At 43.8% G+C, this 26,421-nt stretch overlaps 3 protein-coding genes across 6 annotated transcripts in view; 2 read left to right on the top strand and 1 right to left on the bottom strand.

Annotated features, from left to right (window-relative positions):
• The window catches only part of LOC311120167 (disintegrin and metalloproteinase domain-containing protein 9-like), a 42,820-nt gene extending 38,234 nt beyond the window's left edge, over window positions 1–4,586 (top strand). For all 3 annotated transcript variants that reach the window (XR_014612132.1, XM_084194785.1, XM_084194786.1), the window contains exons 20-22: window positions 1,922–2,000; window positions 3,875–3,915; window positions 4,034–4,586. Coding sequence is in view for 2 of the 3 variants with exons in the window: in XM_084194785.1 (XP_084050911.1) it covers window positions 1,922–2,000; window positions 3,875–3,915; window positions 4,034–4,136 (223 nt within the window). In the remaining variant the exon portion in view is untranslated. The remainder of the gene's footprint in view (window positions 1–1,921; window positions 2,001–3,874; window positions 3,916–4,033) is intronic.
• Window positions 4,587–12,232: 7,646 nt separating this feature from the next.
• On the top strand, window positions 12,233–16,734 carry LOC311120155 (L-seryl-tRNA(Sec) kinase-like). Its single transcript, XM_084194773.1, has 6 exons — window positions 12,233–12,558; window positions 12,982–13,267; window positions 14,252–14,453; window positions 14,571–14,646; window positions 15,348–15,441; window positions 16,285–16,734. The coding sequence occupies exons 1-6, from the start codon at window positions 12,331–12,333 to the stop codon at window positions 16,527–16,529; spliced, it is 1,131 nt and encodes a 376-aa protein (XP_084050899.1). The 5' UTR covers window positions 12,233–12,330; the 3' UTR covers window positions 16,530–16,734.
• A 3,041-nt stretch (window positions 16,735–19,775) lies between these two features.
• On the bottom strand, window positions 19,776–26,304 carry LOC311120152 (zinc finger protein Pegasus-like). 2 transcript variants are annotated; one of them, XM_084194769.1, is made up of 5 exons: window positions 26,148–26,178; window positions 25,412–25,467; window positions 25,080–25,252; window positions 23,735–23,917; window positions 20,782–21,888 (listed from the first exon to the last, which is right to left on the bottom strand). In XM_084194769.1, exons 3-5 carry the CDS (start codon window positions 25,207–25,209, stop codon window positions 20,876–20,878), a joined length of 1,326 nt encoding a protein of 441 aa, XP_084050895.1. In that variant the 5' UTR covers window positions 25,210–25,252; window positions 25,412–25,467; window positions 26,148–26,178; the 3' UTR covers window positions 20,782–20,875. The 2 variants fall into 2 exon arrangements, with proteins under 2 accessions (XP_084050894.1, XP_084050895.1); XM_084194768.1 differs by lacking the exon at window positions 25,412–25,467 and having other exon boundaries at window positions 19,776–21,888; window positions 26,148–26,304.
• Window positions 26,305–26,421: the final 117 nt, after the last annotated feature.

Below are 26,421 nucleotides of genomic sequence, written 5' to 3'. Positions count from 1 at the left end.
ACGCCTAGCCTAGCTATAGACGCCTAGCCTCGTTATAGACGCCTAGCCTAGCTATAGACGCCTAGCTATAGACGCCTAGCCTCGCTATAGACGCCTAGCCTAGCTATAGACGCCTAGCCTAACTATAGACGCCTAGCCTCGCTATAGATGCCTAGCTATAGACACCTAGCCTAGCTATAGACGCCTAGCCTAGCTATAGACTCCTAGCCTAGCTATAGACGCCTTGCCTCGCTATAGACGCCTAGCCTAGCTATAGACGCCTAGCCTAGCTATAGACGCCTAGCTATAGACTCCTAGCCTCGCTATAGACGCCTAGCCTAGCTATAGACGCCTAGCCTCGCTATAGACGCCTAGCTATAGACTCCTAGCCTCGCTATAGACGCCTAGCCTAGCTATAGACGCCTAGCCTAGCTATAGACTCCTTGCCTCGCTATAGACGCCTAGCCTCGCTATAGACGCCTAGCCTAGCTATAGACACCTAGCCTAGCTATAGACGCCTAGCCTAGCTATAGACGCCTAGCTATAGACGCCTAGCTATAGACGCCTAGCTATAGACACCTAGCCTAGCTATAGACGCCTAGCCTCGCTATAGACACCTCGCTATAGACACCTAGCCTCGCTATAGACGCCCATCCTAGCTATAGACGCCTAGCTATAGACGCCTAGCTATAGACACCTAGCCTAGCTATAGACACCTAGCCTCGCTATAGACGCCTAGCCTCGCTATAGACGCCCATCCTAGCTATAGACGCCTAGCTATAGACGCCTAGCTATAGACACCTAGCCTAGCTATAGACACCTAGCCTAGCTATAGACACCTAGCCTCGCTATAGACGCCTAGCCTCGCTATAGACGCCTAGCCTAGCTATAGACGCCTAGCCTAGCTATAGACACCTAGCCTAGCTATAGACACCTAGCCTCGCTATAGACGCCTAGCCTCGCTATAGACGCCTAGCCTAGCTATAGACGCCTAGCCTAGCTATAGACGCCTAGCCTAGCTATAGACTCCTAGCCTCGCTATAGACACCTAGCCTCGCTATAGACGCCTAGCCTCGCTATAGACTCCTAGCCTCGCTATAGACGCCTAGCCTCGCTATAGACGCCTAGCTATAGACGCCTAGCCTCGCTATAGACGCCTAGCCTCGCTATAGACGCCTAGCCTAGCTATAGACGCCTAGCTATAGACACCTAGCCTAGCTATAGACGCCTAGCTATAGACGCCTAGCCTCGCTATAGACGCCTAGCCTCGCTATAGACGCCTAGCCTAGCTATAGACGCCTAGCTATAGACACCTAGCCTAGCTATAGACGCCTAGCCTAGCTATAGACACCTAGCCTAGCTATAGACGCCTAGCCTCGCTATAGACGCCTAGCCTAGCTATAGACTCCTAGCCTCGCTATAGACGCCTAGCCTAGCTATAGACACCTAGCCTCGCTATAGACACCTAGCCTCGCTATAGACGCCTAGCCTCGCTATAGACTCCTAGCCTCGCTATAGACGCCAAGCCTCGCTATAGACGCCTAGCTATAGACGCCTAGCCTCGCTATAGACGCCTAGCCTCGCTATAGACGCCTAGCCTAGCTATAGACGCCTTGCCTCGCTATAGACGCCTAGCCTAGCTATAGACGCCTTGCCTCGCTATAGACGACCTAGCCTAGCTATAGACGCCTAGCCTAGCTATAGACGCCTAGCCTAGCTATAGACGCCAAGCTTATGAGTAAACCAACAAAAAAAAGTGACAAACTGGGTACATCTCATCACAAAACCGTACAAACCTAGTTTGTGGCATTTCTTTGATTCGTTCAACAGGTTGTGTGACATAGAAATTGTATGAGATTAAAAGCATGTATTATGTAAAACTGGGTAACTTTCTCCCGGTCACAGCTGTTGCTTTTCACATGATGATGTCTAATGTCCGCAGGTCAAAGAACACAGCGAATGGCCATGTCCCAAGACGAGCAACTCCACAGGCCCCAGCAACACAGGCCCCACCCCGTCAGGTAAACAGTTTCCCCAGCAACACAGGCCCCACCCCGTCAGGTAAACAGTTTCCCCAGCAACACAGGCCCCACCCCGTCAGGTAAACAGTTCCACTGCATGTACAGTGGGATCTGATATTGACACCCTTGATAAAGATGAGCAAAAATGACTGAAATAAATCATTAAAATACTGAGCTATAAAAAAAATTGAAATGATTATTTAATACATAATTCTCAAAACGTTAAAGGTCAAAATTGACACCCCTGTTTTCAATACCTGACCTTGCAAGGATAACAGAACTGAGCCTTTTTCTAAAATGTTTAATGAGTTGGAGAACACATTGGGAGGGATCTTAGACCATTCCTCCATACAGAACACTTCCAGATCCTTGATATCCTTTGTCTGCGCTTATGGACTATAATAATAATAATAATAATATGCCATTTAGCAGACGCTTTTATCCAAAGCTACTTACAGCCATGTGTGCATACATTTTTACGTATGGGTGGTCCCGGGGATCGAACCCACTACCCTGGCGTTACAAGCGCCATGCTCTACCAATTGAGCTACAGAGGACTACCCTCATCAATTCAAACCACAGGTTTTCAGTCCGGAGACTGAGATGGCCATTGCAAAATGTTGATTATGTAGCCAAATAACAATTTATTTGTGGATTTTGATGTGTGCTTGGGGTTATAGTCTTGCTGGAAGATCCACTTGCGGCCAAGTTTCAGCCTCCTCAGAGGCAACCAGGTTTTTGGCTAAAATGTCTTGGTACTGGGTAAAGTTCATGATGCCGTTGACCTTAACAAAGGCTCCAGGACCAGTGGAAGCAAAACAGCCCCAAAACATCAAAGCTCCACCGCCATATTTTACAGTAGGTATAGGGTTATTTTCTGCTCATGCGTTCTCATTTCAAAACGCCAAACCCACCACTGGCGTTCGTGGCCAAAGAGCTCTATTTTGATGTCACGGCGTTGGCACTTGAATTGGAACTGGCGCTTTGGTCAGATGACATGAAAATAGAGCTCTTTGGCACCACCATGGGACTGGGCTATGTCTCCCGAGTGGCGCAGTGGTCTAAGGCGCTGCATCGCAGTGCTAGCTGTGCCACTAGAGATCCTGGTTCGAATCCAGGCTCTGTCGTAGCCGGCCGCGACCGGGAGACCCATGGGGCGGCGCACAATTCGTCCAGGGTAGGGGAGGGAATGGCCGGCAGGGATGTAGCTCAGTTGGTAGAGCATGGCGTTTGCAACGCCAGGGTTGTGGGTTCGTTTCCCACAGGGGGCTAGTATGATTATATATATTTTTTTAATAACAATAAAATAAATAATGTATGCACTCACTAACTGTAAGTCGCTCTGGATAAGAGCGTCTGCTAAATGACTAAAATGTAAAATGTAATGTAAATGGGAATATATAGCTCAATATTTTAAATGATTTATTTTATAGTCATTTTTGCTCATCTTTATCAAGGGGGTCAATCATTTCAGACCACACTATGTCTTTGTTAAGTGGAACAGAATACAGAGCTGAGCAGGTTTTTTCCATCAACTGCCATCGTGGTAAAAATGTGCAGGGAAGTCATCCTTTGCAGGGGATTAAACCCAAAGCCTCAAACATGTCTGGTTAGACCTTTTCTTTCACTAGCCTGGCCATGTCTGGCGATGACCAATGGGAGTGGGCGATAGCCTGGCCATGTCTGGCGACGACCAATGGGAGTGGGCGATAGCCTGGCCATGTCTGGCGACGACCAATGGGAGTGGGCGCTAGCCTGGCCATGTCTGGCGATGACCAATGGGAGTGGGCGATACGACACAAACAGATCTAGGACCTGATTTATTCATCATTTATATGTTGTAGTAATTCTGCGCTCTTCATATCTGTTTCCAGCCAATGCCTGCATATCCGCCATCAGCTACCTCAGGTCCCAGGTATTAATGCTTTATCATAGCATATTTTGACTTTCATTTGGGGGGAAAAAAGTGTCATTGCATATGCCTTAGTTGTATTTGCTTTTATGTTTATTTTGTTTTAATGTGTCACTTTTAGGTATGGAGAAAACTATCGGAACAAACCTCCTGCCACCCAGCCACCTCTCCCCCAGCAAGGACCAGGTGTTCCCAAACGCATCCCTCCCTCCCAAATACCCTGACAGAAACACCCCTTTGGACATAACACGGCTTTAACCTTATTCCTTATTGTAAATTGCATACATTGTATGTTCGTTTGTGGATATCTCAATTTTTAAAAATAATTTTATTGCAGGAACATAATTTGGTGACAGGGACTTAAGATATTCCTTTTTTACATTGTACTATGGAAATGAAGGTAACATTTTGTAATAAAAATATACATATTGTTGATATTAAGTTTCAATAAGGCTCAAAATGTAATTTTATGAGCCGTTACAATATTTGTTTATATTTAAATGTGTTGCTTTAAATGTTACTCATAATAAATATTGACTATAAGATTTCTCTCCTTATTTTCATTTGTATTATTAGGCCTATCTTTCATTCCGAGGTACAGTAGAATATTATCCGAGTTTCTAAACCCAGAGGCGCAACATCGCGAGACAGACCAGGCCGGGATTTGAGAAGTCCCCCCAAAAAAAATGGTCACATGCTTTGTAGACAACAGGTGTAGACTAACAGTGAAATGCTTACTGACAGGTTATTTTCCAATAATGCAGAGTTGGACACACCTACAGTCAAACGTTTGGACACACCTCCTCATTCCAGGGTTTTTCTTTATTTTTTAAAACTATTTTCTACATTGTAGAATAATAGTGAAGACATCAAAACTATGAAATAACACATATTGAATCATGTAGTAACCAAAAAAAGTGTTGTAGTTTTCTGAAGGTCTATTGATTTTGCTGATGTTTGCAAATGGTGTAATAGATGAACTTTACTCTGCTTTGCTGAAGCATTTGGAAAAACATTGCTACATAGGTTTCTTGGAATAGAGGACATTTGGAGATATGTGAAAGCCGGGGTTTATTAAAATCACGCCATATTATGTTACATAGGATATAAATACCAGGCTCTGAACAAAGGGAGGGAGAGAGACAACATATGGGATCAACAGATTGGCCGTTTCTCTCCAGATATAACTGCAGATATCTGTAAATTAATACTGTGAACTTTGATACAATAAATCTTTATAATCAAAGAACAGTGTAAGCGGACTTCTTATCATCACAGCATAATTAGCAACGTTGACTTGGACACCACAGTGTTAAACAAATCAAAATATATTTTATATTTGAGATTCTTCAAAGTAGCCACCCTTTGCCTTGATGACAGCTTTGCACACTCTTGGCATTCTCTCAACCAGCTTCAACTGGAATGCTTTTCCAACAGTCTTGAAGGAGTTCCCACATATACTGAGCACTTGTTGGCTGCTTTACCTTCACTCTGCCGTCCGACACATCCCAAACCATCTCAATTGGGTTGAGGTCAGGGGATTGTGGAGGCCAGGTCATCTGATGCAGCACTCCATCTCTCTCCTTCTTGGTAAAATAGCCCTTACACAGCCCGGAGGTGTGTTGGGTCATTGTCCTGTTGAAAAACAAACAATAGTCCCCCTGAGCCCAAACCAGATGGGATGGCGTATCGCTGCAGAATGCTGTGGTAGCCATGCTGGTTAAGTCTACCATGAATTCTAAATTAATCTTATGGATGATTTTCAAGTACATATGTTGTAGAATTAAACACCTATATGCCTTAAAATGTTTATGGATTGAGAACCAGTTGAAGGGTTAATACAGAGCAGAGACATGTATGTGTTTTTCATAAACTCCCTGCAGCTGGTCTGGTTATGTCAATGACGTGTGACGTAGATACAACTCCTCGTGATGGCTGTGTGGAGATTGGAGTAACAATGGAACTAGTGTTATCATTTCTTTGTGCTTATGACCTTATGACCTGACACATGGCCACATGCACATAATTATTATTATTTTTTTTCACCTTTATTTAACCAGGTAAACCAGTTGAGAACAAGTTCTCATTTACAACTGCGACCTGGCCAAGATAAAGCAAAGCAGTGCGATAAAAACAACAACACAGAGTTACATATGGGGTAAAACAAACAAAGTCAAAAATACAACAGAAATACATATATATACAGTGTGTGCAAATGTAGCAAGTTATGGAGGTAAGGCAATAAATAGGCTATAGTGCAAAATAATTACAATTAGTATTAACACTGGAATGATAGATGTGCAAGAGATGATGTGCAAATAGAGATACTGGGGTACAAATGAGCAAAATAAATAACAATATAGGGATGAGGTAGTTGGGCGGGAGGATGATAAATGTTTAAATGTATGTGGTTGAGAATGGGTTATGGATGACATGTTTAAATCATGTTTAAGTATTAATGGATATGTTTTATAATGTGTTATGAAATGATAATGATGAAACAGAATGAACATAATTGATACTTTGTACTCCAGATGCATGCCTAGATAGTGAATATAGTCAATACAGAGTGTGATTGTTCTTTAACGTACGTATGTACATAATTTTTTGAGTCATGCCACTAATAAGATACAGAGGCCCCACTTAGAGAAGCGCAAGTAGCCCTCGTGAGTAGCCAACATGTGATACTGAAAGATGCTATTCATTCACATAGGGAGGAACTATCAGCTGTATCAGTGTGGCTATGCATGTGTCTGTGTAAAAAGGAGCGCTCCGGTTCAGGACAAGCAGTTGTTGCTCCATGGAGCAAGCTCGGCTTTGTTACGCAAATAATAAAAGTCTAAATTCACAAGTTCCAGTCTCTTGAGAAATATTTTTAAGTTGACTACTTTTTGAGTGAAAAAATATTTCTACAACAATCTCAGACGGTGTCACCAGCAAAGCACCCCCACACCATAACACCACCTCCTCCATGCTTTACGGTGGGAACTACACATGCAGAGATAATCCGTTCACCCACACTGCGTCTCACAAAGACACAGCGGTTTGAACCAAAAATCTCAAATTTGGACTCCAGACCAAAGGACAGATTTCCACTGGTCTAATGTCCATTGCTTGTGTTTCTTGGCCCAAGCAAGTCTCTTCTTATTGGTGTCCTTTAGTAGTGGTTTATTTGCAGCAATTCGACCATGAAGGTCTGATTAACACAGTTTCCTCTGAACAGTTGATGTTGATGTGTCTGTTACTTGAACTCTAAAGCAATTATTTGGGCTGCAATTTCTGAGGCTGGTAACTAATGTACTTATCCTCTGCAGCAGAGGTAACTCTGGGTCTTCCATTCCTGTGGCGGTCCTCATGAGAACCAGTTTCATCATAGTGCTTGATGGTTTTTGCAACTGCACTTGAAAAAACTTTCAAAGTTCTTGCAATGTTCCGGATTGACTGACCTTCATGTCTTTAAAGTAATGATGGACTGTCGTTTCTCTTTGCTTATTTGAGCTGTTCTTGCCATAATATGGACTTGGTCTTTTACCAAATAGGGCTATCTTCTGTATACTACTTTGTCACAACACAACTGATTGGCTCAAGCACATTAAGAAGGAAAGAAATTCCACAAATTAACTTTTAACAAGGCACACCTGTTAATTGAAATCCATTCCAGGTGACTACCTCATGAAGCTGGTTGAGAGTGTGCAAATCTGTCATCAAGGCAAAGGGTGGCTATTTGAAGAATGTCAAAAACAAATCAAAATATATTTTATATAACACTTCTTTGGTTACTACATGATTCCATATATGTTATTTCATAGTTTTGATGTCTTCACTATTATTCTACAATGTAGAAAATAGAAAAAATAAAGAAACCCTTTGAATGAGGAGGTGTGACTGGACTAGAATATAACATGGCTAAATATTATTTTCTTTGATTTCTATATATAGTTGAAGTCGGAAGTTTACATACACCTTAGCCAAATACATTTAAACTCAGTTTTTCACAATTCCTGACATTTAATCCTAGTAAAAATTCCCTGTTTTAGGTCAGTTAGTATACACACACATACAGTGAGGGAAAAAAGTATTTGATCCCCTGCTGATTTTGTACGTTTGCCCACTGACAAAGACATGATCAGTCTATAATTTTAATGGTAGGTTTATTTGAACAGTGAGGGACAGACTAACAACAACAAAATCCAGAAAAACGCATGTCAAAAATATTATAAATTGATTTGCATTTTAATGAAGGAAATAAGTATTTGACCCCTCTGCAAAACATGACTTAGTACTTGGTGGCAAAACCCTTGTTGGCAATCACAGAGGTCAGACGTTTCTTGTAGTTGGCCACCAGGTTTGCACACATCTCAGGAGGGATTTTGTCCCACTCCTCTTTGCAGATCTTCTCCAAGTCATTAAGGTTTCGAGGCTGACGTTTGGCAACTCGAACCTTCAGCTCCCTCCACAGATTTTCTATGGGATTAAGGTCTGGAGACTGGCTAGGCCACTCCAGGACCTTAATGTGCTTCTTCTTGAGCCACTCCTTTGTTGCCTTGGCCGTGTGTTTTGGGTCATTGTCATGCTGGAATACCCATCCACAACCCATTTTCAATGCCCTGGCTGAGGGAAGGAGGTTCTCACCCAAGATTTGACGGTACATGGCACCGTCCATCGTCCCTTTGATGCGGTGTAGTTGTCCTGTCTGCTTAGCAGAAAAACACCCCCAAAGCATAATGTTTCCACCTCCATGTTTGGCGGTGGTTGATGGTGTTCTTGGGGTCATAGGCAGCATTCCTCCTTCTCCAAACACGGCGAGTTGAGTTGATGCCAAAGAGCTCGATTTTGGTCTCATCTGACCACAACACTTTCACCCAGTTCTCCTCTGAATCATTCAGATGTTCATTGGCAAACTTCAGACGGGCATGTATATGTGCTTTCTTGAGCAGGGGGACCTTGCGGGCGCTGCAGGATTTCAGTCCTTCACGGCGTAGTGTGTTACCAATTGTTTTCTTGGTGACTATGGTCCCAGCTGCCTTGAGATCATTGACAAGATCCTCCTGTATAGTTCTGGGCTGATTCCTCACCGTTCTCATGATCATTGCAACTCCACGAGGTGAGATCTTGCATGGAGCCCCAGGCCGAGGGAGATTGACAGTTCTTTTGTGTTTCTTCCATTTGCGATTAATCGCACCAACTGTTGTCACCTTCTCACCAAGCTGCTTGGCGATGGTCTTGTAGCCCATTCCAGCCTTGTAGGTCTACAATCTTGTCCCTGACATCCTTGGAGAGCTCTTTGGTCTTGGCCATGGTGGAGAGTTTGGAATCTGATTGATTGATTGCTTCTGTGGACAGGTATCTTTTATACAGGTAACAAACTGAGATTAGGAGCACTCCCTTTAAGAGTGTGCTCCTAATCTCAGCTCGTTACCTGTATAAAAGACACCTGGGAGCCAGAAATCTTTCTGATTGAGAGGGGGTCAAATACTTATTTCCCTCATTAAAATGCAAATCAATTTATCACATTTTTGACATGCGTTTTTCAAGATTCTTTTGTTGTTATTCTGTCTCTCACTGTTCAAATAAACCTACCATTAAAATTATAGACTGATCATGTCTTTGTCAGTGGGCAAACATACAAAATCAGCAGGGGATCAAATACTTTTTTCCCTCACTGTATATACATACATACCTACATATACACAGTTGAAGTCGGAAGTTTACGTATACCTTAGCCAAATACAATTAAACTCAGTTTTTCACAATTCCTGACATTTAATCCTAGTAAAAATTCCCTGTCTTAGGTCAGTTAGGATCACCACTTTTATTTTAAGAATGTGAAATGTCAGAATAATAGTAGAGAGAATGATTTATTTCAGCTTTTATTTCTTTCATCACATAACATCAGACTGTTAAATAGTCACCACTAGCCGGCCTTCACCCAGTACCCTGCCCTGAACTTAGTCACTGTCACTAGCCGGCTACCACCCGGTTACTCAACCCTGCACCTTAGAGGCTGCTGCCCTATATACATAGACACACTTTAATAATGTTTACATACTGTTTTACTCATTTCATATGTATGTACTGGATTTTAGTCAATGCCACTCTGACATTGCTTTTCCTAATATTGATATATTTATTTAATTACATGATTTTACTTTTAGGTGTGTGTATTGTTGTGAATTGTTAGATACTACTGCACTGTTGGAGCTAGGAACAAGCATTTCGCTACACCCACAATAACATCTGTTAAATATGTGACCAATAACATCTGTTAAATACACTGCTCAAAAAAATAAAGGGAACACTTAAACAACACAATGTAACTCCAAGTCAATCACACTTCTGTGAAATCAAACTGTCCACTTAGGAAGCAACACTGATTGACAATACATTTCACATGCTGTTGTGCAAATGGAATAGACAACAGGTGGAAATTATAGGCAATTAGCAAGACACCCCCAATAAAGGAGTGGTTCTGCAGGTGGTGACCACAGACCACTTCTCAGTTCCTATGCTTCCTGGCTGATGTTTTGGTCACTTTTGAATGCTGGCGGTGCTTTCACTCTAGTGGTAGCATGAGACGGAGTCTACAACCCCCACAAGTGGCTCAGGTAGTGCAGCTCATCCAGGATGGCACATCAATGCGAGCTGTGGCAAGAAGGTTTGCTGTGTCTGTCAGCGTAGTGTCCAGAGCATGGAGGTGCTACCAGGAGTAGTACATCAGGAGACGTGGAGGAGGCCGTAGGAGGGCAACAACCCAGCAGCAGGACCGCTACCTCCGCCTTTGTGCAAGGAGGAGCAGGAGGAGCACTGCCAGAGCCCTGCAAAATGACCTCCAGCAGGCCACAAATGTGCATGTGTCTGCTCAAACGGTCAGAAACAGACTCCATGAGGGTGGTATGAGGGCCCGACGTCCACAGGTGGGGGTTGTGCTTACAGCCCAACACCGTGCAGGACGTTTGGCATTTGCCAGAGAACACCAAGATTGGCAAATTCGCCACTGGCGCCCTGTGCTCTTCACAGATGAAAGCAGGTTCACACTGAGCACATGTGACAGACGTGACAGAGTCTGGAGACGCCGTGGAGAACGTTCTGCTGCCTGCAACATCCTCCAGCATGACCGGTTTGGCGGTGGGTCAGTCATGGTGTGGGGTGGCATTTCTTTGGGGGGCCGCACAGCCCTCCATGTGCTCGCCAGAGGTAGCCTGACTGCCATTAGGTACCTCAGACCCCTTGTGAGACCATATGCTGGTGCGGTTGGCCCTGGGTTCCTCCTAATGCAAGACTATGCTAGACCTCATGTGGCTGGAGTGTGTCAGCAGTTGCTATGCATTGATGCTATGGACTGGCCCGCCCTTTCCCCAGACCTGAGTCCAATTGAGCACATCTGGGACATCATGTCTCGCTCCATCCACCAACGCCACGTTGCACCACAGACTGTCCAGGAGTTGGCGGATGCTTTAGTCCAGGTCTGGGAGGAGATCCCTCAGGAGACCATCCGTCACCTCATCAGGAGCATGCCCAGGCGTTGTAGGTAGGTCATACGGGCACATGGAGGCCACACACACAACTGAGCCTCATTTTGACTTGTTTTGAGGACATTTACATTACATTTTAGTCATTTAGCAGACACTCTTATCCAGAGTGACTTACAGGAGCAATTAGGGTTAAGTGCCTTGCTTAAGGGCACATCAACAGATTTTTCACCTAGTCGGCGATTAGAACCAGTGACCTTTCGGTTACTGGCACAACGCTCTTACCCACTAAGCTACCTGCCGTCCTAACATTACATCAAAGTTGTGGTTTTCCACTTTGATTTTGAGTGTGACTCCAAATCCAGACCTCCATGGGTTGATACATTTGATTTCCATTGATCATTTTTGTGTGATTTTGTTGTCAGCACATTCAACTATGTAAAGAAAAAAGTATTTAATAAGATTATTTCATTCATTCAGATCTAGGATGTGTTATTTTAGTGTTCCCTTTATTTTTTTGAGCAGTGTATGTGACCAATAACATCTCTTAAATATGTGTATGTGACCAATAACATTAGATTTGAAAAACTTTGTCGTTAGGAGTGCCTTTGAGACGGCATGCACATGCGCAGTTTGACGCGAGAGGCCCATTAGACCCGATGACGAGTTTAGTTGCCAACGTCGCCGTGACATCGCATACAAGTGTGTTGGAGAAGCAGTTTCAGCCTATCCTCATACTGTACTGTCTTTGATATTATTCTGAACATGCCATTGGTTTGGTAGAACCTCCAGCACCATAGGTGGCAGCACTGGGCCATAAACTACTATGTTTACCGAAACACCATCGAAGTACTGGATCCAGAAGTGGACTTGTTGTAGGCAGGAAGAGGACTTTCCTCAACGAATTGTAGTGAAATGATGTTGCAAAGGTGACCAACCGTTTCCGTAGATGGATCTAAATGAAGATGCTGTTAATTTGCGATGTGCACGGACATGCTTGTGTGTTCTCTGCGGCTTGCCTGCAGCAGGAAAGTCGACGCTTGCACGGGCGGTCAACTCTCACACTGTAGAACGAGGGTGGAGGTCCGCTGTCATTTCTTACGATGACTTGATTCCCGATGACGCTTTCAATGTGAAAGAAGTCGAGGATGAAGAGGATATGACGCGCCCGCAGACGGTAATGACGCGTCTGAGTCCTGTTATATCAATGTAGGCTACTGACAGCTGTAAATGCTCAAACTACCCACCTGGAATGTTTTGTGCTGAAATTCAATCAAATCTGCATTGCATTACACCGCCTGGAAACTACTGCAATTAGACAACATTTTTACCAGGGGAATCAAAAGGAAGTTAATTAGTGGTTAAGAGCGTTGTGCCAGTAACCGAAAGGTCTCTGGTTGTAATCCCCGAGCCGACTAGGTGAAAAATCTGTCGATGTGCCCTTGAGCAAGGCACTTAACCCTAATTGCTCCAGTAAGTCGCTCTGGATAAGAGCGTCTGCTAAATGACTTAAATGTAAATGTAAATGCTATTTGAAATAGCCGACATATTTTTGTCCGAATGTATTCCTCATGTCACTGTGCCTGCCCATGTCTTTCAGCAAACTAAATGGAAGTTGCACAGACAAGCAGTGCTACGGTGTGTCGAACAGTTCCTACAGAGTCCCACAGAGCTGGGACAGCTAACCCCAAACGCCTACCAGATCGACAGCGACGCCTGGCGTCGTCTCCTTCACGCCGCTCAGGTCTACGGGACGTCAGTGGGCTCTTCTCAGGCTTACCCTTCACCTTTAGATGGACCACCTCCTCCGCCACTCGTCATTCTACTGGACGACAACTTCTACTATCCAAGCATGAGATATGAGGTGTACCAACTGGCCAGGAAACGTATGTTAAATCGATAAGAGAAACTTTGGTTAAACTGTCATTTTATGGGCAGTTCCTAGCTTCAGATTATCTGGCGTACGATGCGATAAAACCCAAGATTTTTGGACTCCATTACTGGGCGTTACAAGAAAGCCCCATACAAACCGCCGGCATAGATTTGTCAACTAACCTGTTACATTTTACATTTTAGTCATTTTAGCAGACGCTCTTATCCAGAGCGACTTACAGTTTAGTGAGTGCATACATTTTTCATACTGTTCTTGGCAATACTTTCTTCGTTCTTGATTCGGTAAAAAAAAAAAAAAATCTTAGAAATGTCTGTTTCCAGTTGCAGGTGGTTCTACACGAAAACTCAAAGATGTTTAAATCCTTGTTTTGTTACCGAGTGAGGAGGCTGCCGCACATCTAGCCTTTCCCAGCATCTTTACAGGAACTAGACGTGGCCGCTTGTAGAAGTAGATGACAGCGCGTCACACGGTGCGACCAAAACAAAAGATCTACACAGTTGCAAGGTGCATATCTCACTCGATACAAAACATGTCCCACCTAGTAATCTTAAAATGAATGCACTAACTGTAAGTGGCTCTGGATAAGAGCATCTGCTAAATGACTTAACATGCCAACTGTAAATGTAGAACCAACTGGAAACGGACATTTCTAAGATACTTTTTTCACCGAATAAAGTATTGCCAAGAACCTGGTTACTTGACAAATCTATTTTTCCAGTAAATGTTTTTAATTTATTTACTGTGTCAATTGTTCAAACCAGTAGTCATCGTGCATAGAATTGTATGTATGGTTTGTTAAACGTTGAAATCAATGGTTTTTGTTTGGCATACGTCTTAAAGTCAGAGTCTCAGCGTAATTCCGTTACAGTGGAATTCCACGTATCCCCTCCCAACCAGTACGTTATGTGGTCATTTTAATGAGTTGGTCATCATAGAAATTGTTTGTCTACCTTGATATATTTTCTCTTTGAAACAGACTCTGTGGGATTCTGTCAGGTGTACGTCCAGTGTCCTGTGGAGGCCTGCGTCAGGAGAAACCAGCTGAGGCCCCAGCCCTTACCCAGTGACGTTATAGTAGAGATGGCCAAGCGCATGGAGCCTCCGAACCCTCTGAGAAACCCATGGGAGCAGAACAGTGTCACTCTGGACAGCAAAGACCACTTCACCATAGAATACATGTGAGTGAGTCCAGGAAAGAGTCACCTAGACACGCAGTCAGACAGGACATCTGATGTTAACATAATCCTGTGTTACTATTTATGTAAATTAGTCTTATGTTTCACTGTCTCCTTCAGCCAAAGGTTGGTGAAGGTGATCTCTACGGCGTTGGAGAACCCATTGAGTCCAGTCCAGGACAACACTGAGCGAAAGGTATGTTCTGTTAGTTCGTGGAACCCACTGCCACTTCCACAGGACATCTCTGTGAAACCCTCCTGTATTCTTCAGGAGGCAAAGCAACTTACATTATGGTGATGAGCAATTTTGACCATGTTAACGTGACCTCTGCTGTATCCTATGTTCTGTGGGAGGTTGACCGTCAGAGCTGTGCTGTATCCTATGTTCTGTGGGAGGCTGACCGTCAGAGCTGTGGTGTATCCTATGTTCTGTGGGAGGCTGACCGTCAGAGCTGTGGTGTATCCTATGTTCTGTAGGAGGCTGACCGTCAGAGCTGTGGTGTATCCTATGTTCTGTGGGAGGCTGACCGTCAGAGCTGTGCTGTATCCTATGTTCTGTAGGAGGTTGACCGTCAGAGCTGTGGTGTATCCTATGTTCTGTGGGAGGCTGACTGTCAGAGCTGTGGTGTATCCTATGTTCTGTAGGAGGCTGACCGTCAGAGCTGTGCTGTATCCTATGTTCTGTAGGAGGTTGACCGTCAGAGCTGTGCTGTATCCTATGTTCTGTGGGAGGTTGACCGTCAGAGCTGTGGTGTATCCTATGTTCTGTGGGAGGTTGACCGTCAGAGCTGTGCTGTATCCTATGTTCTGTGGGAGGCTGACCGTCAGAGCTGTGCTGTATCCTATGTTCTGTGGGAGGTTGACCGTCAGAGCTGTGGTGTATCTTATGTTCTGTAGGAGGTTGACCGTCAGAGCTGTGTGTCCAGTGTGATCCACCAGGCTGACCAGGCCTGCAGACGCCTGGTCTCACAGGCCATGCGGGGGGCCAGAGGTCAGTATTCATCCTTACTATGATCCTTAAGGCACACACACTGATAGCGTTTGCTGGCCGAGAGTACTTAGCAACTCTGAACAGCGCCAGCCGTAATTTACAAACCGATTGCAAGCGGAAATGTCGGCAGTCAAGACGCCCACCGGCAATTGGTCCCTAAAACACACCGTGGCGAACGAACAGCGACCAAAGGGCAGATGAACAGTAGATGGACATTAGGTCTGGTGTGTACGCTCCCTTAAAGGTAGACTCAGCGAGATGACGTTGCATGCACCAAGTAAACACAATATCCACTCCATTTCCGCAACAACTAAGAGCGTTGAAGCGCGAGGCTAAACGTCTCCTCTGTTTTGGTCCCGTACCAACCACGTTGGAGCAGCGTGAAAAAGCAACTCGTGCACATGCCAGATACTCTGTGACTGTGTGAGAGCACGAGAGCAAAGTCTTGCATCGCGCTCATCTCAAAATCTTGTACATTTACATTTACGTCAATTAGCAGACGCTCTTATCCAGAGCGACTTACAAATAGGTGCATTAACCTTATAGCCAGTGGGATAACCACTTTATAATTTTTTTTTTTTTTTTTTTTTTTTTGGGTTGGGGTAAGGGGGGGGGGGGTAGAAGGATTACTTTATCCCACTTGTTGCATCGTCATCTTGCTGAGTCTTACCTTTTAACATAACCAAGAGTTCATAGAGGCAAGGCATGTTTTATGTTTCACCGAGAAAATGAATGATCATGTTTATATTGTAGGTTTCTAAGTAGTACGTTTCTTGACTCACTGCCTCCCTACTTTTTTATATGCTCACCAATATATCTCTACTCTTCTTCCTCGATGTTCAGATCATAAACTTCCCCCAGAGAGGATGAGGTTTCTGGCAGCCGAGTTCAATGAATCCAAAACCAGATTTCTCCAGGACCTGCGGAAACAAGTTCTCCACAGCCTTCCCCTAACCCAGGGAGAGAGCATCGAGGTGGAGCAGGTTGTGAACCGAGCCGTGGACGTCTTCCACAAAGAGAAACAGGAAATCATTGCAAGATTCCTTCCTCCTTATGACAGAATAAATGCAACAGAAAATGAGGGATAGATGATAGCCATTATGTAACTTTCATTGATTGTATTGTCTCTTGTTCAATTATTTGTTTATAAATGTGAATATGTTCTTGAATGTATCATTTTCCTTGTAACCTTTTGAGTTGGATATAAATGAAGACACCACACAGTCAGCTCCCTGAAATAGTATTTTAGGATGTAAATAAATAAAAGCAGAGCTTTTGGTGAAGGTGAATTCATCACAAGTTGTAGTTTTTAATAGAAGTAGCTACATTATGGTCTCACAGCAGTTGTTCCTGAGTAGACATAGCTGCATTCTACTCGGACAAACTGTAATAACCACATTGCAAATCAAATACATCTGCTGAACAATTAATCAAAATGGCTACCCAGACTGTTAACATTGACCCCCCCCCCCCTCTTGTTTTTACACTGCTGCTACTCGCTGTTTATTATCTATGCATAGTCACTTTACCCCTACCTACATGTACAAATTACCTCGACTAACCTGTACCCCCGCACATTGACTCGGTACCGGTACCCCCTGTATATTTATTTATTTATATACAGTGGGCAGAACAACTATTTGATACACTGCTGATTTTGCAGGTTTTCCTACTTACAAAGCATGTAGAGGTCTGTAATTTTTATCATAGGTACACTTCAACTGTGAGAGACGGAATCTGAAACAAAAATCCAGAAAATTACATTGTATGATTTTTAAGTAATTAATTTGCATTTTATTGCATGACATAAGTATTTGATCACCTACCAACCAGTAAGAATTCCGGCTCTCACAGACCTGTTAGTTTTTCTTTAAGAAGCCCTCCTGTTCTCCACTCATTACCTGTATTAACTGCACCTGTTTGAACTCGTAACCTGTATAAAAGACACCTGTTCACACACTCAATCAAACAGACTCCAACCTCTCCACAATGGCCAAGACCAGAAAGCTGTGTAAGGACATCAGGGATAAAATTGTAGACCTGCACAAGGCTGGGATGGGCTACAGGACAATAGGCAAGCAGCTTGGTGAGAAGGCAACAACTGTTGGTGCAATTATTAGAAAATGGAAGAAGTTCAAGATGACGGTCAATCACCCTCAGTCTGGGGCTCCATGCAAGATCTCACCTCGTGGGGCATCAATGATCATGAGGAAGGTGAGGGATCAGCCCAGAACTACACGGCAGGACCTGGTCAATGACCTGAAGAGAGAGAGAATCTTTGGAGGGAGCTGAAAGTCCTTATTGCCCAGCGACAGCCCCGAAACCTGAAGGATCTGGAGAAGGTCTGTATGGAGGAGTGGGCCAAAATCTCTGCTGCAGTGTGTGCAAACCTGGTCAAGACCTACAGGAAACGTACGATCTCTGTAATTGCAAACAAAGGTTTCTGTACCAAATATTAAGTTCTGCTTTTCTGATGTATCAAATACTTATGTCATGCAATAAAATGCAAATTAATTACTTAAAAATCATACAATGTGATTTTCTGGATTTTTGTTTTAGATTCCGTCTCTCACAGTTGAAGTGTACCTATGATAAAAATTACAGACCTCTACATGCTTTGTAAGTAGGAAAACACGCAAAATCGGCAGTGTATCAAATACTTGTTCTCCCCACTGTGTGTGTGTGTATATATATTTGCGGGAAAAAACATATGGGGGATTGGAAGTGATGCAGACAATACATTGATAGATTGTGACTTCCATCTGCAATATTAAAGCTGATCTACCCCCTAAAAAAAAAAAAAATCCATCCACCTGACAGATGTGGCATATCAATAAGCTGATTAAACAGCAAGATCATTACACAGGTGCACCTTGTGCTGGGGACAATAAAAGGCCAGTCTGTCTCAAGTTTTGAGGGAACTTGCTATTGGCATGCTGACTGCAGGAATGTCCACCAGAGCTGTTGCCAGAGAATTGAATGTTCATTTCTCTACCATAAACCACCTTCAACGTTGTTTTAGAGAATTTGGCAGTACGTCCAACCGGCCTCACAACCCCAGACCACGCGTAACCACGCCAGCCCAGGACCTCCACATCCGGCTTCTTCACCTGCGGTATCGTCTGAGACCAACCACCTGAACAGCTGATGAAACTGTGGGTTTGCAAAACCATATAATTTCTGCACAAACTGTTAGAAACCGTCTCGGGGAAGCTCATCTGTGTGCTCGTCGTCCTCACCAGGGTCTTGACCTGACTGCAGTTTGGCGTCTTAACCGACTTCAGAGGGCAAATGCTCACCTTTAATGGCAACTGGCACACTGGAGAAGTGTGCTCTTCACGGATGAATCCCGGTTTCAACTGTACCGGGCAGATGGCAGTCGTGTGGGCGAGCGGTTTGCTGATGTCAACGTTGTGAACAGAGTGCTCCATGGTGGCGGTGGGGTTATGGTATGGGCAGGCATAAGCTACGGACAACAAACACAATTGCATTTAATTGATGGCAATTTGAATACACAGAGATACCGTGACGAGATCCTGAGGTCCATTGTTGTGGCATTAATCTGCCGCCATCACCTCATGTTTCAGCATGATAATACACGGCCCCATGTCGCAAGGATCTGTACACAATTCCTGGAAGCTGAACATTTCCCAGTTCTTCCATGGCCTGCATACTCACCAGACATGTCACCCATTGAGCATGTTTGGGATGCTCTGGATCGACGTGTATGACAGCATGTTCCAGTTCCCGCCAATATCCAGAAACTTCGCACAGCCATTGAAGAGGAGTGGGGCAACATTCCTCAGGTCACAATCAACAGCCTGATCAACTCTATGTGAAGGAGATGTGTCGCGCTGCATGAGGCAAATGGTGGTCACACCAGATATTGACTGGTTTTCTGATCCACGCCCCTACCTTTTTTAAAAAAGGTATCTGTGACCAACAGATGCATATCTGTATTCCCAGTCATGTGAAATCAATAGATTGGGGCCTAATGAATTTATTTCAATTCCCTTATATGAACTGTAACTCAGTAAAATCTTTGAAATTGTTACATGATGCATTTCAATTTTTTTGTTCAGTGTAAATCAGAATGTGGATATTTCTACCCTGTGGTATTTCATATCATAACATTACTTTCCCCATAGTCCAATATATATAATTGATTTGGGAGACAATCCTAAACATCTGAGATCACTGCATAGAAAACATAACTCCATTACAGCGCCCACCAGGACACTGCTACATCAATCTGGATTTCTAGGTTTTCAGAAAACATACACGAACTCCTTTAAAATACAATATGAAAAACAAACTCCATTGCTCTCACTCGATCTGTGCAAATCATTTCAATACTCAGAAAGGGTACTGTTACATTACTGATTGTAAGGACCACAATCATTTCCAACAATGCTACAACTGTTATGCGATCCTTTGAAATACTTTTAAAAAAGGCTCAGAAGAATACTTTGGCCTTTCAATCAAGTTTAGTCATGTACGACTTATCAAAGTCTGAATGATTTGGCTCAAACACAAATTGCACTTAAGCTACAGATCATTGTTCAATTAGGAGGTATTAGCTAAATAGCACCAGTTATTATAAATCAGTAATGCTAGCTGAAGGTAAGAAAGGATGTGATTGGCAGCACCTACTAGGAGAAAACATGGAATCAATCTGAATGTGCAACAGAGAAAACATGGAATCAATCTGAATGTGCAAAAGAGAAAACATGGAATCAATCTGAATGTGCAACAGAGAAAACATGGAATCAATCTGAATGTGCAACAGAGAACACATGGAATCAATCTGAATGTGCAACAGAGAACAGTAAAACACAGAGTGAAATTATGTCCAAGCTGAAGCATTAATATGACAGATCTCATTCACTTCAAGCCGTTGATATAATGTTATGTTTACACTCACAATAAAGTGAGATACTAGTAGGTGGCAACACAATGTATAATAAAGCATGTCTGTTTGTCAATGTTGACCACCTATTTGGACCAATGCACATGGTCTTCCTTCATAAGACAAGGTCAAAACTGTTTCAAATCTAGCCACAGCAACCAGATACCTTGCTAATTGCTATTTTACTATAAGTTTAGTCACTCGCATGTAATATCATAAATATTGATGTAACTAATTCAGTTATAAAAACGCAGTTATAAGAAGTTACTTCCTTTAAATTCTCAGATAGCACCGAGGAGGACACATGCTAAATGTCTCTAACCCTCCGGATTCCTTTCCCATTATAGAAGCATCAATTTCTCATTTAAAAGTAACATCACTCTCTAAATTATATAATTTAAAAAAACAAAATAAATCTTGATCAGATTCGCTCTGATCCCAGATTATTATAACCGGAATAAGTTAATGTGCTCTCTGAGACGCCAAACATCGTTTCAAATTCATCTTGGTTGCTTTGGAAGTCAGTCAATGCTTGTGCTGCCCGCGAGCAAAGTGGCAGGCAAAGTCATACTTGTTCCTGCACTTGCAGCCGCAGATATTGCACTGGAAGGGGTTCTCGTAGCCGTGGCAACCCATGTGAATGGTATACATGATGTTGTCCGAGAAGTAGGTGTCGCAGTGCTGGCAGCTGTGCAGCATCTGTGGGTCTGGGTCCTGTGTGCTGCCGGGCAGGGCAGGGGTACTGGGCTGGCTGTTACTAATGCTAGCTGAGCTGGTGTGTGTGTGTGTACTGTGTTCACTGCTGGGTTCTGGGTCCACAGGGCTGGGGCTGTAGTTCCTGCTATGGCCTGCAGGGGGCTGGAGGTCCTCGGGGCTGGTTGGGGAGGAGGTATGGTGGTGGTGGTGGTAGTGGTGGTGGGCACCACTTTGACTGGTGGACAAAGACACCGATACTGCAATCGGTGCACCAGAGGCCTGCTGGATGAGGAAAGGCTTGACGTCGTGACAGGACAGTCTGTCAGGAGACACAGGGGTCTGGTCCTCTTGGGGGAGGTTGGACAACTGACCTGCCAGCGTAGACAGCTGGTTCAGTGGATTGCTGACCACCATCATGTCACTGTGGACATCCCTACTGGCCCCGCCTCCTCCTCCTCCTCCTCCTCCAGTCCCACGGTGCCTCTCCATGCTCTCAGACACCTCATGGTTCAGGTAGTCTGGTTTCCCCACGACCATGGAGGGAGGGCTGAAGTCGATGAGGAGGCGTCTGCTGTAGCCTCCCAGCCCACTGTTCTTCTGTAGGACGCTCAGCATCTTCTTCTTGTCGTCGGAGAGGGAGGAGGGCAGCCCCGACCCCTTCGTGGGTAAAAGCTTGTGGCGGCGCCGTCGGTGGTGGGACAGGTTACTGCGGTCGCTGCAGCGGAAGGAGCAGAGGTCACACTTGTAGGGCTTCTCTCCAGTGTGGGAGCGCATGTGGGCCTCTAGGTGGCGCTCGTAGGCAGAGGCGAAAGGGCACAGCTGGCAGTGGTGAGGCTTCTCTCCTGTTAATCAACCAAGAGGGGTTTATTTGAACGTCTCGGTACATATCCAACATACAGTGGGGAAAAAAAGTATTTAGTCAGCCACCAATTGTGCAAGTTCTCCCACTTAAAAAGATGAGAGAGGCCTGTAATTTTCATCATAGCTACACGTCAACTATGACAGACAAATTGAGAAAAACAAATCCAGAAAATCACATTGTAGGATTTTTAATGAATTTATTTGCAAATTATGGTGGAAAATAAGTATTTGGTCACCTACAAACAAGCAAGATTTCTGGCTCTCAAAGACCTGTAACTTCTTCTTTAAGAGGCTCCTCTGTCCTCCACTCGTTACCTGTATTAATGGCACCTGTTTGAACTTGTTATCAGTATAAAAGACACCTGTCCACAACCTCAAACAGTCACACTCCAAACTCCACTATGGCCAAGACCAAAGTGCTGTCAAAGGACACCAGAAACAAAATTGTAGACCTGCACCAGGCTGGGAAGACTGAATCTGCAATAGGTAGGCAGCTTGGTTTGAAGAAATCAACTGTGGGAGCAATTATTAGGAAATGGAAGACATACAAGACCACTGATAATCTCCCTCGATCTGGGGCTCCACGCAAGATCTCACCCCGTTGGGTCAAAATGATCACAAGAACGGTGAGCAAAAATCCCAGAACCACACGGGGGGACCTAGTGAATGACCTGCAGAGAGCTGGGACCAAAGTAACAAAGCCTACCATCAGTAACACAATACGCCGCCAGGGACTCAAATCCTGCAGTGCCAGACGTGTCCCCCTGCTTAAGCCAGTACATGTCCAGACCCGTCTGAAGTTTGCTAGAGTGCATTTGGATGATCCAGAAGAGGATTGGGAGAATGTCATATGGTCAGATGAAACCAAAATATAACTTTTTGGTAAAAACTCAACTCGTCGTGTTTGGAGGACAAAGAATGCTGAGTTGCATCCAAAGAACACCATACCTACTGTGAAGCATGGGGGTGGAAACATCATGCTTTGGGGCTGTTTTTCTGCAAAGGGACCAGGACGACTGATCCGTGTAAAGGAAAGAATGAATGGGGCCATGTATCGTGAGATTTTGAGTGAAAACCTCCTTCCATCAGCAAGGGCATTGAAGATGAAACGTGGCTGGGTCTTTCAGCATGACAATAATCCCAAACACACCGCCCGGGCAACGAAGGAGTGGCTTCGTAAGAAGCATTTCAAGGTCCTGGAGTGGCCTAGCCAGTCTCCAGATCTCAACCCCATAGAAAATCTTTGGAGGGAGTTGAAAGTCTGTGTTGCCCAGCGACAGCCCCAAAACATCACTGCTCTAGAGGAGATCTGCATGGAGGAATGGGCCAAAATACCAGCAACAGTGTGTGAAAACCTTGTGAAGACTTACAGAAAACGTTTGACCTGTGTCATTGCCAACAAAGGGTATATAACAAAGTATTGAGAAACTTTTGTTATTGACCAAATACTTATTTTCCACCATAATGTGCAAATAAATTCATTAAAAATCCTACAATGTGATTTTCTGGAATATTTTTTCTCATTTTGTCTGTCATAGTTGATGTGTACCTATGATGAAAATTACAGGCCTCATCATTTTAAGTGGGAGAACTTGCACAATTGGTGGCTGACTAAATACTTTTTTTCCCCACTGTACATTAAATGTTATGTCACACAATATAAAACACAAGTAAAAAGATAAGATCCTAACTATATGGACCCGTGCAGGGGTTAGACTGACCATCTGGCATTTTGGGCAAATGCCAGACAAGGATGGTCCATTTTACCCGTGTGAATTCTGATGTGCTCTATCAGGCGAGCGGTGCCTTTACTGGCGTCCATTTTACCTGTGTGAATTCTGATGTGCTCTATCAGGCGAGCGGTGCCTTTACTGGCGTAGCTGCAGTAGCTACACTTGAGCTTGCCGTCGTAGGTCCTCTGGAAGCCGTCCACCAGCAGCCCGGAGCGGTCGTCCAGAGAGACTTCCACTGACCCATTCTGATGATCACTCTCCGGGATAGCTGCTGCCACTGGGAGAGGAGAGGAGCCGACAAGACATAGAATTGAATTGAATAGATACTTTATACTACACTTTTTCACCGGAAATTGATTCCTGTAACAATACCCAACCTCACACAAAAAGCCTAGGTCTGTAGCTCAAATCACATCTACAACTTATCCGGAAGCATGATTTGTAAAATCACACTTTACACTGACACACTGATCAATTTCCTGGTGAAAAATTGATTCTGGCAGACAATCTAGTCAGGATCCATTAGTGTCAGTCCAGTTTATGTCTGGTGCTTGAGATGCATTAGATCACTTGAGATGCATTAGGCCATCTTTGTTAGGTAAATATCTCCACAATATGGTATCTTAACAGCAAAACCACTTCTTGCTCCTCCAGAGGACCCCTTTTTATTTTTATTATTATTTATTTCACCTTTATTTAACCAGGTAAGAAGCCAGTTGAGAACAAGTTCTCATTTACAACTGCGACCTGGCCAAGATAAAGCAAAGCAGTGCGATAAAAACAACAACACAGAGTTACATATGGGGTAAAACAAAACATAAAGTCAAAAAATACAACAGAAAATATATATACAGTGTGTGCGAATGTAGTAAGTTATGGAGGTAAGGCAATAAATAGGCCATAGTGCAAAATAGTTACAATTTCGTATTAACACTGGAATGATAGATGTGCAAGAGATGATGTGCAAATAGAGATACTGGGGTGCAAATGAGCAAAATAAATAACAATATGGGGATGAGGTAGTTGGGTGGGCTAATTTCAGAAAGGCTGTGTACAGGTGCAGTGATCGGTAAGCTCATTGGCAGCAGAGAACTGGAAGGAATGGCGGCCAAAGGAGGTGTTGGCTTTAGGGATGACCAGTGAGATATACCTGCTGGAGCGCAGACTACGGGTGGGTGTTGCTATGGTGACAGACTACGGGTTAGGTTCCCACACGGCCATATTTCTACGGGTTTTGGATGACAAACAATTTTTTAAAAAACATTACAAAAACATGAAAACAGACCTATTAGGCTATTCCCCGTAGCGCTGGTCCCTGTTCCACTGGTTTAATTTCCCGAATGCTTAGGGAAATTAGGGATATGGCCTATTTTGGACATTTGAAAAGACGCATCATAAAGTCAAGTAAACTTCTTTGATGTGTTCATAACGGGTCTCACCAGCTTGGAGGTGGTCAGGCTCTATCTCCCCACCGACGGAGCCGGAGATCATGTTGACATGGTGTGTTTGCTGTGTCAGGTACTCTTGAAAGTCCTTTATGAAATCCAGAGGCTTTAGATCATCATCCATTTGGCAAGCTAGGTGTATTATGATGACTTCTGATCACCGCGACCTGTAAGATAATGCAATAATAATTGATGGTTAAACATAATGAACCACGTGATAATCATATTGTTACAATTTCCACAATACCACTGCATGTATGCCATAACCTATAGCCCAATATTGGACTAAAGGAGCCTAACGTTACTCCTTAGTCCAAGGAACTTACATGTTCTGCTTAAGGGCGATTTTGGCTCTGGAAGCCAAAACAGCCAAATACTCCATCTAAACGTGAAGCGATTGTCAATTGCGGTACGGTTCTAGAAACATAAATCCCCCTACTTTCATATCACAACAAAATAATTTCACAAATGCAAAACACACATTTACTGTACTGTTTTAATCGGTTTTAACAGTTGCAGCCGACAGTATTTTTCAGTGACAACAGTTTGTGGCGTCTGTCTTCCGTTTCCACACAGGTGTTAGATGCAGATAGCTAATTAGTACAGGGAGTATTCTGTCTGTTTTCTGTAAACAAGCGCTGTAACATGGAAATATGGCCGTGTGGGAACCTAACCCTATAAAGGTGCATCAATGTAACTTTTTTCCCCGATATGAAAGATAAGGTTATTATGCTTCCAAAACCGTACCGCAAGCTATGCGTGTTAATGTTCAGACCGACCGTCATCCAATGACTCTTAAAATGTAATGATACTGAGAGTCATGATTAAGGGGCTAGCCATAACCATGATCCATTATGTGGGCAGTCAGTCACGATGATAATTATGTTGTCACCAAAAACATCTCATAACAGTGGCGACATGACCTGCAGCAGTTGATACACAGCTCATCACTTCACTACTACCGGCGTTGCTAGCTAGTTAGTATAGTAATGTGCGCTGGACATTTTACTTGCCAGCTGGTCGTCAATCACAGCACCGTTAAAATATATGCGGTAAACTTACGTGTTCCCATCCGTTTATTATGTCAATTCTAAGCCCGATGTCAAGATGGACATTTCCGACCCTTATCTAGAAAAACGAAATGTGTGATGACAAGTTAGCTGGTTGTGTAAAAAACAAAAGAGAGAGAACAGGGTAGCTACGTTAGCTATGCAACACTAAAATGACTCCCATTTTAGAAGAACATAGCTAGCTGTCAGTGAAAGTTCCTAGTTGGAAATACAACAGCAGAAAGAGAAAGGTTTTGCCTAGAGGAACATGTTTATTTGATTAAAGA

This window comes from Coregonus lavaretus (assembly GCF_964263955.1).
Source record: "Coregonus lavaretus genome assembly, contig: HAP1_SCAFFOLD_279, whole genome shotgun sequence".
NCBI classification, from domain to species: Eukaryota; Metazoa; Chordata; class Actinopteri; order Salmoniformes; family Salmonidae; genus Coregonus; species Coregonus lavaretus.
The sequence above is the reverse complement of the archived record's forward strand: the minus strand, read 5'-3'. Positions and strand labels throughout refer to the sequence as shown.

What these genes read in the sequence shown, in the direction of transcription:
- LOC311120155 (XM_084194773.1), top strand. Translation starts at nt 12,331, where the DNA reads ATGGATCTAAATGAAGATGCTGTTAATTTGCGATGTGCACGGACATGC. An exon ending in ATATGACGCGCCCGCAGACG is followed by an intron (nt 12,559 to 12,981) that starts GTAATGACGCGT and finishes CATGTCTTTCAG; the next exon opens with CAAACTAAATGGAAGTTGCA. An exon ending in CACTTCACCATAGAATACAT is followed by an intron (nt 14,454 to 14,570) that starts GTGAGTGAGTCC and finishes TGTCTCCTTCAG; the next exon opens with CCAAAGGTTGGTGAAGGTGA.
- LOC311120152 (XM_084194768.1), bottom strand. Translation starts at nt 25,209, where the DNA reads ATGGATGATGATCTAAAGCCTCTGGATTTCATAAAGGACTTTCAAGAG. An exon ending in GCCTGACCACCTCCAAGCTG is followed by an intron (nt 23,918 to 25,079) that starts GTGAGACCCGTT and finishes CTCCTCTCCCAG; the next exon opens with TGGCAGCAGCTATCCCGGAG. An exon ending in GCACATCAGAATTCACACAG is followed by an intron (nt 21,889 to 23,734) that starts GTAAAATGGACG and finishes GTTGATTAACAG; the next exon opens with GAGAGAAGCCTCACCACTGC.